At 33.3% G+C, this 13,262-nt stretch overlaps 1 protein-coding gene across 1 annotated transcript in view; it reads right to left on the bottom strand.

Moving 5' to 3' along the window:
• The window catches only part of LOC119636958, a 282,667-nt gene that overhangs the window by 64,292 nt on the left and 205,113 nt on the right, over positions 1–13,262 (bottom strand). The window contains 1 exon segment of the mRNA XM_038032717.1: positions 8,691–8,744. Coding sequence (XP_037888645.1) covers positions 8,691–8,744 — 54 coding nt within the window.

Here is a 13,262-nt window from a genome sequence, read left to right as displayed (position 1 = left end):
TGCGCTGTACATGTCTATGAAGAAAATTATGTTTTCTCGTCCTCTAGGTGAGAAAAAATGGTCCACACTTTAGTTTACTTAGACTTGAGATAATAAAAAAAGAGACAAAATAAAAATCGGATGAGAAGATATGACGAGCATCGGAGGTTATGTAATGGGTTTTCTAGCCTGTTTCCGTTTTAGTGTTAGCACGGCTTATTAACAATTTTTTTCGTATTATTCAGAGATAAAAACCTAAGGACTTGCTTACGCTCTCCTTCTTCAGTTTTCGATTCCTCAAAGCGCGAATGCTTTGTCTACGTCATTTCAGGTAAAGATTATTTGGCATTATAAGCCGGTGACGAGAGACTTTTACGATACTTTACGTTTTCGTAGCTAACCATGAGATGAGCTAAGTAGTTCGCGGCTGAATTAAGTTGAGCTTCTTACTTCACTTCTTTTTTATACGCTCTTTTTATTCATTGCATTAAGTTAAGCGCTGTGGATTCTCATTATTATTTTTTCTCTCGCCTTCTTTCTTTTGTTTGCTTTATCTTTCGCAAATACTCTTTTATTATTACTTTTCATTTTCTTGACACCACTGCTTCTACGTTCATGCGGAAATGTAGACATTGCTGACTTAATACACGTGTATAGTATATGTAAAAAATCCGAAGATCGTAAAAGTTTTCTTTCATCTATTCTTCTTCTTTTCTTTTTTTTTTTTTTGTAGTTATTTTGTTTTCTGTGAGCAAATATTATAATTTGAATTTAATGATCTTTTAAAAATGTTTTCAAGATTATATTTGTAAAAAATAAGGAGTGTTTTTCCCTTTTCCCCGGACTCTTGGTCACCATCAATCGAAAAATCAGTCCCGTGTTCACCATAAGATGAACACGTTGGTTTCTTGTGTATGGAAAAATTTTGCAGTTTTTTTAGGACGAGCATCTAATTAGAAGATAAGTCGGTCCTTTTACGCTGCTTTGCCTCGCAAACTTTGTAAATAAAAGTCAGTTACAAGTTATAACTTGCTTGAGCTATAACTTATCTCTGTGTAAGGATAATAATTTTAATATATATATATATATATATATATATATATATCTAGCCACGTTGGACGGTGAGTATAAAATTTTAATGAAATTTAAAATTGCTTTACTTCTTTAAATAAAAACCAATAATCATTAAAGATTCATTTAACCAGAATGGAATACTCTTGGGAAGTTCATAAAAAATATTATAAAATATAATAAAAATTTATAAAAAAATAAAGGAAATTAATTAAGCCTTGTTTTTTGTTTTTTTTTTTTTTTGTTGCTGTAAACATTTGCATAATGTACACATAAACTACTCAACATGTATAAAAGTTTTCAGTGAAGGTATAGCTTGAACTCCTCCAGCACATATTAAATGGAGATGAAAGAATGAAGCGAGCAAAATTTTCCTTTCTATTTCCCTATAAAAAAGAAATTATTGATAAAATATATGTTTAGAGGAAAGTTTAATACAAAAAAAAAAAAAAAAAAAGGAAAAGTTAAAGAAAAGTTGAACAAAACAAGTGTTACAACTCTGTATACATATATACATATATATATATATATATGCGTGCATGTACATGTATGCATTTATATTTATAAGCAGTGTAGGTTTGACTGCTACAAGTTGCGCAGATCGAGTTGTAAATTGTGTTAAATTTTATTTATACCAAAAATTGCTGTAAATAGTAAACTTTGCATGTTGCTGGTCTTATTTAATTGTTTGTTTGTTTGTTTGTATTCTAAAGTAAAATTTTGAGTTATTTGAAAATTCTCAGCAATAACTTTTGTCCATTTCATACACAAAAACATAAATAAATGAATGAATGAACACACAAAAGAAACCAAAAAAATGCAATTTACAAGACTAACAGAGATAAAAACTTGAACCAGAATATCTTGGCAGCATTCCTTTAACACTACTCTTTTCCGACTATATGAGCAGTTTTGCAATGAATGATTGCAGTGCTTTCTTTAACCCTTTTTAAAACTACTGATGCGAGGAGATATTCACATGAGAGGTCGCCTTTTTCGGCAATCAAAGACACGAGTTTGGAGACTATCCGCTATACGTCTCTTCGCTAGGGCTTCAACAAATTGCGATTGGGAATGAATTTCATGGAGAATAATTGCGGCTGGCGAAGAACGCATATGAGACAACGAATGTTTACATCGTCAGAGAGAGAATTCGTGCATCACCTGGCCGAGAGTATAGGACTAGCGACTGCGTTTGCAAATTTACATAAAAGAATATATGGCTAGATCGCGGAGCTATGCCGTGGCCGAGGCGATAAGACTAGTGGCTATGTTTTCAAATTTATATAAAAGAATACAGGGATAGGTAATGGGTGGTGCTACCACATATTACGACTAGCAAGTCGGTGTTTCGCGGATTCGAATCCTTGTGTGGAGGATGATACTTTGTAGTAGCTGCGTACATATATATATATATGCAGTTATTTAGGTTTATGTCCGCCTTAATCGTTTGCTCTGAAACCTTTGCTGTTACTTCTCGCCGATGTTCTTCTTCATAATATCATAATTTAAGTCTTTAACCTTGAAAGTGTTCCTTAATTCGGCTGAAATTACGTTTGTGTAAACAGTAAAATTACGCTGGGAACCAGAACTTTTTATATAACGAATTGATCGTCGAAGTTAATATTCGAATATGTCGCAGTTATATTTGTTCATGGGAAACTTTTTCGCACGAACAGCGGTGCAGGTAAAAACCGTCGCCACCCAGTCAGAGTGCGCTTAAATTCGATTTTAATGTCGGTGCGCTGAAGTCTTCTTCGGTCTGTGATCTAAAACTTTTCCATCTCTTTTTCTTCCCTCACTTCCTTCTGATCATCACCTGGTAGGTCGATTAAAAAAAAAAATTGCTCATCAGATGCGTTTGGCTTATGTGCAACGAATAATACTATGATTAATAACATTTAGAACAAAGAAATAGAACTAAAAAGTGTTATGGGTACTAGCAACTGTCTACCTAGCTGGAGAGACAATCCACTTTTCTTTCTTTCCTAAGAATGGACTAATCTAGTCTCGTAATGAAGTTAAATATTTTGTGAAATATTATGTTCTCGCAATGAAATTTACAGATTTATCTGTTGGTCTATCTGCTGTCCTGTGTCCCATCGGTGTTTGTTCGATCATTAAAAAAAATCAAAATAAGTGGCCTTTGAAACTTTGGGAAAAGAGCAGGAGGAGGGCGAGTAATCGGATAGGGAAGAGAAGCGACTAAAAGCTCAGTGTTCACGATTTCAAATCTGAAGTGCAGTAGAGTTCACTTTGTTCGTAACTTTAGTAGGTCGGTAAAGGCATAAAACTTATCTATGGAGCATACACCAACCAGACGGCGGCTTCTACCTCCCTTTAGTCTTGTCCTTTCCGACTTCCTTCTGGCGATCATCGTGCCGCGCGAATAGAGGAGTCCCACGAGTGATTAGCCATAATAAAACAAAAATACGGGGATCACATGAAAGAAAAGCTACACACAAAACCTATCTTATTCTTGTGGAATTGGTTAGTGGGCCTAGTAACCATTCATCTTTGTTTGTTTGCCTATTCGCCATTTCTCACTACTCGCTCTAGGTTTATAAAGCAAAATTCATTATTTAATGATTTTCAAATGCAAATATTTGTGTTTTCAAGTGAAATCAACTGATGAAATCATTGGAATCATTCTCGATAATTGGTTTGTGCTAACGGCTTCAATACGCAACAGGGGGGGACCTTCACGAAAAATCTTTGTAGGGAAAAAAGAAATTTTCGGTATGAAATTTGTTGAAAAAAGACATAAGTTTGAATATGTGAAGCGTCGATAGTTAGATTGCGGATGCTTTTCTGCTTTCTAAGCACTGGACACTGCTTGAAGACTGAAATCAGCTAAGCGTTTTACAAAAAAGATATGAAAGCTTAACGCTTTCACTTTTTCGACATTGCTTTGACTGCAATACCTTGTGTGACGGTCACAAAGGAAGGGAAAACTTGGTGACAACCGCAGGTACTTTAGATCTTTTCCATGGATCGTGGAGATCCCTTACTCTTGACATAGCTTAGCATAGGTTAGTACCTTCCACTTTAATAAAATAAAAATAAATATATAAATACCTTTGTGCCTTGCTCTACGTAAGAGTTCAAACTTGTGCATAGTTGTTGAGAAGCCTGCCAGCAACTTTGCGAGATGGAAAACTTTTTTATGCAAAACTGTTGATATTTTTTTTATCACGTACATAAAATATATATACACACATACATCCAAATGCATACATATAAATATGTATATATGCATATATATTTATACATCTATGCATATATATGTATGCATTTATATGTGAATGCACATGTGTGTATGTATGTATGTATGTATGTATGTATGTATGTATGTATGAATGTATGTGTATATATTTATATCATACATGGTTTCTTCTCTATATAAGACGTTGTTCAATTGCATTCCGTGCTACGTTGTATGCTTGTACGGCATTCTGTTTGTGTGTGTATGTGCGTGTGTATGATTTTTTTTTTTTGCAAAACTTTTCACTTAAGCAATTCATGAGTGTTTCTTTTGTTTTGTAGGAGTTTCACTTGTATTGCATTTGCCGTTGTATGTATTTATGTTGATAGGATTCTTGGTGTATTAGTTTCTTAGATACGCATACAAACATATCTGCAATATTTCCAGGGTTTTCTCAAGTACTTTTATGCGGTTTGTTTTCAGAACAAACAATTGTTGTTTGATTTTTGTTTATGAGCGAGCATATCTTTAAGTAATACTTTTTTTCTCATTTATTTTCTTTCTTACTTTAGTTCTTTGTAAAGTTTAGAAATGTGTGCACTTCTTACGGTTCTATAAATTTCAAATGGGAAATTTTCGAAAAAACAAAAACAACTATTTTCTAGTTTGTCTCGTATTCGTGCGGTATTTCTTGGACTTTATTCATTTTATTATCACTATGATATTACTATTCTACATACTCTCTATACTACAAACAAACAAACAAACAAACGAACAAACAAACTAAAATATTGGTCAATAATACCGAGAAATGACATATAAATGTCGCATCTAATGAAAAATCTGCATTACTTTTCGAAAGCACTACTAACCCTCAAACGATTCGTGCCAAAATGTCATGTCATTTGTACCATTTGGGGAACGAGTGGCAGCGGTTTCAGCGATGCTAGTTTCGTTATTTTCAAAATAATAATAATAATAAACGAAATAAACGAATTTCTTATGTTAATTTTTACAACTTCGCTGCTCTTTGCCACTCATTGTAGAAACCTAACTCTAGTCACTGCTGTCGGCTGCTGCATGCTTTAGATTGGATTCACTGCCGCGAAATGTATAATTTATTTAATTTCAAAATAAAAATAAATAAATAAAAGTACTCGACTGCAGTAAAACAAAAACAAAAACGAAATATAAATATTTATTATTTCCCTTTCATGTGAATATTATTCAAGTAAAGAAAACTTTATTCTCCGTCTTGTTTAAGTTTTCTTTCCATTTTTATTCTATTCTTTCTTCTCCTTTCGTATCTCCCAAAAATTTCATTATTGCACCCTAGACTATTTCGAGCATAGGATGTGTTAAGTTTGCCCGGATGTATGCAATAAACAAAATATTAGATCCTTTTAACACGCTTTGGCCCACGCAGGAATACTATTGGATATGAATTGAATGCAAGTATTTTTGACGACCACTCGCCTCGTAAGGCGATTTTTCAAATTTCTCGAAATCGCAACCGTCACCAAATCGTTCAACAATAATACTTCAGGCATATTAAAACTATGGAACTAGTTGGTCGACATTTTGGACCCCCTTTCATATAACGCTTGCTACAAGAGGTAAACTTTGATGTCCAAACTGTGTAATTTTTAATATTTCTCTGACGACTGGTTCATAATATAATACTAGTCTGACATGAAAATCATTTACATCAAATTTGAATTTGACGTAGATCAATTTTTTCTACTCTATCCCGTATAAGGTTTCTCAGGAAAACTGTCTCCTTATGAATATTTGTCCGTAATAGCAATTAGAGGTAGGAATTAATTATGCCATGTTTGGACTACGTAGGCCTACTTTTCAGTCCATCTTCGCATAAACGTACTTAGGACAAGTAAGACTTTATGCGGCAACAAAGTTTGATTATTAGTGCTTTGTGATGAACAATAATAAAAACTTGAATTCCCTTTGCTAAGTTAAGAAAGCGTTAGTTGTATGTTTTGGACCTTTTCCCAAGTAAGCCCTCCCCCACAAGCCATATACGATCAGATGGTGTAATGTATTGTAATTCGGTAAAGACGAATGTGATGGCAACACTAGAATAATGATCTCTTGCTTTGTTTCCCCCTTGTTCGCACCATGCATCTGATCGCATGTGCGTCAGCACATTTGCTGTACCGATATTAATTTAGGATAAGAGAAGAATTCAACTTATTTAAAGCAATGAAATGTCACTGATGGAAACACGGTACAAAATTGTTGACATTTTGTCACAAAAATATATGAAAATTTATTTTAGACAATATGCTGTATGGTATTTAAAAGTCGATCTTGCCTGACTATACTGTTCTGACTTATTGTGTTCAGTTTCTCTTTTGCAATAACAGCTTTTAGTCATTATTGGCGTGATTGTCTTTATTCATAAAGCAAAAATTTGACATCATTTCACTTTCTGGGATAAGTCATGCAGAACCGAAACAGTTCTATTTAGAATTGAAAAACCTTACTATTACGGTCAGTTAAACTTTACTAATTATATGATAATGCATTTCTTTATTAAAATCTCTCTTAAGTATATATATGTGCATACTGCAAATTTAACTTAACGTCCTCTAGTCAGTGTCGTCGCTCAAGTGGTTTAAAAATCGGCGAAAAAGATGAAAAATCTTAGTTGATATAGTCTTTTCCACTCGTTTAACCCTTTATGGCCTTTTTATTGGGACGTTTACGTTTGCTTAAGTTGAAGTAGAAAATTGCATACTTTTCGGAGCTAAAAAAAAAAAAACTAAATCAAAAAGTTTGACATATGCATACGGTTTTTTTTTTATAACATTCAGGGGATGTCACCTGCAAGCGTAATTCGCATGAGTAGCCGTGTGACTAACAGTCACGACTGCCAAGTCAGTGTTCGCGGATGCAAATCTCAAGTATGGTAAAGTTTGCTTTGGTCATGGCCATTGTGAATGAGTGGTCGGCGAACGCCTAACACTAGTCGATGGGGCACAAACCCCCCGGGTTGCGACCACCTTTTCTCCTATGTCTTTCTCTTTCCTTATTTCTTACTAATCGTCACTGCGTTATACAAATCACTCAGTTCGTATTCCTCTGTTCATATTCGTCAATTCATGTTCCTGATGGTCATATAAAAAAAAAAAAATAGACGAGGCGTGAAAAGAGAGATTTTTTGTTTAAAAAGCTTAAAAAAAGCTTTACACCGAATGAAAAGATTTCTGTGAAACTGGTTCTTCTCCGACTTGCCGTAATGGCCGGTCAAACAGAATTTTAAATTCATCAGATATATAGTCAATTAAGCAAGAACTTCCTCTTGACTGGGGTCTATGCTCCATTAGGTTTCTATCGGTCGGGAAAGGTAAGGAATTTTTTCTTTGCTTTTTAAACGTTAGCATAGGCCTTGGAATATAGAAAGAATCGGTCTGCTACAATATGCAAAAATTTTTCTCTCTTTTACTTAGTAATGAAATGTTTACAGAAAATTTTATATTCATAAACTTTAATTTGCAATACTTAGCAACAGTCTGAATTCAAGCAAAAAAAAAAAAGAAAAAAGGCTTGAATTAATTTCAATTCGGTCACTGGGTTAAATGTATTAAAAAAGTTAACTGTAATAACATTTATGGCGGGGGACATTAATATGAAATATTGAAGTATTTGTTCTCACATTTTTTTTTTTTTTTTCGAAGGAAACTAATGCATGCAATATATAAACATTTTTTTCAGGATTATTTTTGCTATCGAAAGGAATTCATTAAAGGGGATTATTTTTAATCGAAGCTAATTAAAATTTTTTATAGCTTAAAAATGAATATACATATATACATAACTATAATGGAAAACTTTAATATAAAAAATCAAAAAAAGCAAAAAAAAAAAAAAAAAAAAAGTTTATACTTTTTGTAACGTTTTATGTTATTTGTTGGGGATTTATGAGTAATTAAAAGGGATTTTTCACTAAATATGTATATAGACTGGCTTTTTTATATTTTTTAGTTATAATTTTTAAATTTCTTCTTTGTTGATTAAATATTTATAATTTCATTTTTTCTATACCCTACACCACTTGCCGTACAAGTATGTATTCAATTTGAGCGGATGTATGTAACATCTGGAAGAAGGGACGGATTGCACATAGATCCATCTCTTATTAGATTGATCGATTCAGAAAGTGATTCGAAATCTTTGTCTGTCCGTGGGCCCATTTTATTTATATATATTTTTTTTTTTTTTTACCTATAGACTACAATTCTGATGAAATTTCGTACACAGATAATTGTTCAAATCGGACCCAGTTTTTTGACCGGAAAACCGTTATATAAGCAAGTGTAAAGTGATGTAGGGCATTTAATGGTAGGCCATTTCCTACTATAGCGTTTTGATTTTTTAGCTTTTTTTTGGTTTCTCTTTCGAATTTTCGTATTACCTTAAAGTTAAAACAGTTGAGACAGCGTGATACATTTGATTTGAACGTTGTGGACTAATTTTCAAATCGATGATAAAAAAAAAAATATAAATAAATTTTGAATAAAAAGCAAAAATTTTTATCAATTCTTTTACGAATTCTTCTCGGATTCAGCATAAAGCTTAATGTAATAAATAATTAAATTATAATGCAATGGAAAAAAAAAAAAAAAACTGTTGGAGTTATTTCGAAAATAAAAATCTTTTCAGCGTATCTCAATGATATTTATTTTAATCAATGAAATTCAGTGACATATTTAATTTATTTCAGCGGAATTCAACAGAATTTAATTCAATTGGATTGGTTTCATTTTAATTGAATTCCATTTAGTTACGTTCTTGATTCAGTTTAATTCAATTCTATTTATAGTAAAATTCAATTCGATATATTTAAATTAATATAAGTTTACACACATCTCCCAGGGTATGTTTGCATTTCAGTTACTTTTTTTACGGATATATTGTAGAGTTTCAGAAATTCATTGCATATAGTAAGGCGCTTATAAATTAATATGTTTTGCTCGTCGTCTACGATACTCTTTTAGAAAACCTTAGGGTTTTAGCGTGCATCTGGGCCATGTCTACTGTAACGACAGATGCAGGCAATGATCAGAAAAGGTCTTCTTCTGCTATCTGGGCGGCGCTTTACTCTTTCCCAAGACATTTCAAAGGGAACATTGATGAAGAAAATATGATTAGTGAAATATCTTACTTAATATTTACGCGGCAATTATGTCCCCTTCAATGACTGGCTACAAAAATTCATGTCCAACTTCAACCCTGAGTTCCACATAAACCCATTGGGGGCAAGAAAAGAAGAATCATTTGCGGCAGTAAACGTTTCTTTATTTAATCGTTCAGAAAGTTTATTATAAGACAGAAAACTGAATGAATGGCTAAAAGCGACATTGACTAAAGACTAACAATTAGAAATATGTATAGAAATATGTCTTTTATTGGTGAATTTATGAGAAAAGGTAGACAATCGTGGCAGGCCTTTATGTATCGTTAGATGACAATACGTGATACGTCATCAATAATTTTTTTTTCATATTATCGATCACTCAGGAAATATTCGCTATTCGTGCACCGGAGGGACGATCAAAATAATGTGAGGAAAGAGAACGAAAGGGAAAGGTTGTGGCGACTGCTTAGTGGAGCTGTGTACTCAATTGGTCAATGCTAAGCCTTTACTGACTAGGCAGTCACAATAGGGGTGACAAAAGTAAACTCTACTTCAACTAGGCTGAAAACCGCGAGAACTGCTTCCAGTAGTCGCGATTCTCACCTATTCGGATACACATGTAGGTAGTAATACCATAGTTGGAAGATTAATAAAATAATAATGCAAAACCACAGCTTGGCGTGGGATGTGCATAACTTTTGCGCACTTTTCAGACTTGTTTTCATTACAATACTGCCGTAGGATTCATTATGAAATAATATAAGCATAACATTTCATTAAGAATAAGTTATTAAAGAAAACTTTTTCAAGGTCACGCCACTCTCTACGTAGTAACAGGGAATCTACAAATTGGCTGGAAGAAGAAGAGATACGATCAACAGTCTATTTTACATGCAGCCTTTTGCTCGAAAGTCACGTTCATTGTATTCGTTCACACGACATTCGTGTGTGCCGGCATTAAGGTCCTTTAATTCTGTCTTTTTTTTTTTTTTTTTTTTTATTTTACGCTCAATATTTTCTAAAGTATTTAATATAGTTAAAGTTTAATTTTAAGTTAATTTAAACAACATGTTGTCGTTATATATTTCACTTGCAACCTTTCGTTAAGTAGACCGTACCGCAGATACGTGCTTGACAAGACTTAAAAATAAAAAAAAAAAGTAAAAAATCCTACAATATTCATAAAACGTGCCGGTACCCATACAGGTCTACGTACATGTACGTGTATGTAGACATCAACTAAAAACAAGCAACCGTTTTACTAACCAACTAAACGACCACCAGCGGCAACAGTCATGTTGTTCAACGTAAAATGCATGTAACAATTTTTACTAAATACGGCCGCAAAAGGTTTCAAAGTTAAACACATCAGTTAATGTGCAAAGGGAGCGTAAAGGCGTAGGAAAATTTTCAAAAACAAACGAAAAAGCAAAAACAAAAAAAAAAAACATCTCATCATCACTACCATCATCTCCTCCCGCGTGCATAAAAGTGCAATGAGAGTAAGACATTCTCATATATATGAAAAAACAAAAAAAAAAACAAAAACAAAAATTGTAGCATATTAGAAAAGTTTTACTCGGTTGTGCTTTGGAAAAGTATTTTTCTCCTTTGAGTTTTTTTTTAGGGGTTTCTCAAACTAAGGATGGAGATGCATAGCGCAAACAGAAAACCTCAGGAATTTAATAAATTTAAAAACACTTTATTTTATTTAATTTTCACATCCAGAGAGAGTTAAACGATGTGCTAATTTTCTCATTCCCTTTGCAACAAAATAACAAAGAGAAAAACGAATTATTGTTAAAATCGCTTCTTTTTTTTTTTTACCTATACATCTACTTATACTTGGTGATGATTTCAATACGCAATGCATCATAAGATAAAGCAAGCAAGGGCAGTATACTGAGCCATGGCCATTAAGCTTCCCTACACCTTCCTACACTTGACAACTTTTCTAAATAAAGCTTTATATGGGAAGTGATCGCAAAAGTGCTCCGATTCGATCCATTTTTCATAGCGTTCACCGTTGAACCTGTAGGTTGAGTACAAGAAAACAAAAGGGACGGGCCGACAGACAAGGTTAAGCCAATTCAGAATCACATTGATATATAAAAGTGTAATGAGTTAAGTCCTTTTGGCCGTTAAGTACATACGTACGAACTAATTTAATACGGAATCTAAAAAAAAATGAGCCATTTTTAATAGCGTTGCGCCTTGGAACGAAACATGTTAGTCAAAATATCTCAAAAATTGTGGACAAGGTGGACAGACGGACAGACGGACAGACAAACTTAGCAAAATCACTTTCTGAAGCAGGAAGTACAATAAAATGTGAGTGTTTCTCAAGTCCTTCCGGGTGCTCTGGATGTTGTATATGTCCGCACAAACTTACACTATTTGTACCACAAGTAAAAATTGGCCGTCCTTGTGCTAAAGGGTGTTGAATATTCAGTCCAACGCGAATATAATTTGTTTTATGAATTTTTATTATTTTTGCAATTAACTGACCTTCAATTTCTTAAATGGTTAAACCGCAAAGAAAATTGAATGCAATGAAATGAAATACATAATGATCTAAAGGCAAACCACAAAGTTTGAGCTGAGTAAAATGCTAAAAGGGAAAATAAAGTTAAATGCAAAAGGCTGAAAAAAGAGGTAAAATTTTTCAACAAAATATTAGAAAACTTTTAAAGAGCAAAGTTTACTGCGGCTTTTTTTTTTTTTTTTTTTTTGTATATATATATATACACATTTTTTAATGCTAGCGCGAACACGACAAAGTTGCGAATAAAACGAAAGCACCTTTTAATAATTATAACGGAACTATGACTCTATTCTATTTTGACATTGAAATTCAAGACTAGTCAAGGTCGTCATATAAATGAAATGCATCGTAGGCACATTTAATGGATTAGAGTAACATTTTTCTTGATTCCTTTTGTTATTCGCTTTTATTATTTAAATTATAAAGTTGATAAAGCTAAGTTGCGATGCGATTGCGATGATAAATGAAATTTGATTTTTCGGCAACTTTTCCAAACACTTTACCCAGTAATTTACTAAGGCTTCTAATGCTTACGACAAACTTGAGGTGGATTTTTATAGTGCTACGGCTTCTCTTGTTTGCGGCTGTTTTCGGAAATATTTTTATTGTCGCAAGCAAAAGTTGTGTTTTAGCAGTGCCATCAGCGGAAAGGTGCTTGCAAAAGTATTTTTTCCTACGTGTACAGGGCCTTTTTTCATATCCAATCTTTCTTCTAAACTCTTTATTGTTGTTATTAGTAGGGTCGCTTACCAGAAGACAGTAATAACATAGGAAAGCACTAATGCAAAATATTTTGAATGGCAAAAGTTATTGGTCATCACGGCTCTTCTTAGCTGGCTAGAGAATAAACTGCAAATTTTTATGCAAGTTTGGTGTGCTGGTAGCGAAAGCAGACTTCTTTTTGACAAAAGAATCATTCCTGCCCAAGGGAGCCAGAAGGAGCCATTCAGGAATCGTTATGTCGATGACATGCAGCATTTTAGTAAGTATTTTAGTAACCTCCTAAGTATCCAGCAGTGAATGTTGGCTTCACATAAGACAGAAAAATAAGGAATGGCTGCTTTATAAATTAGTAGAGAAGTTATGACTGTGCCGTTCGCATGATTGAATCTTACTTTGTTCATATAATGAAGTGAACGAGAATATGCCCATTCCGTCGTCTGTAGTGTTTACTTTTTTTTTTTTTTTTTTTGGTTTTAAGCTTACGAAGGATGAGGGAGGGAACTTAAAGGAAGAAGCGAGCTGAAGGGGTTGCAAAAAAAGGCAAACCTCTAAAAAATAAAAGACAAGGGCCTGACTGATGG

The sequence above is a fragment of the Glossina fuscipes genome, unplaced genomic scaffold, assembly GCF_014805625.2.
Source record: "Glossina fuscipes isolate IAEA_lab_2018 unplaced genomic scaffold, Yale_Gfus_2 42, whole genome shotgun sequence".
Classification (NCBI taxonomy): domain Eukaryota; kingdom Metazoa; phylum Arthropoda; class Insecta; order Diptera; family Glossinidae; genus Glossina; species Glossina fuscipes.
The sequence above is the reverse complement of the archived record's forward strand: the minus strand, read 5'-3'. Positions and strand labels throughout refer to the sequence as shown.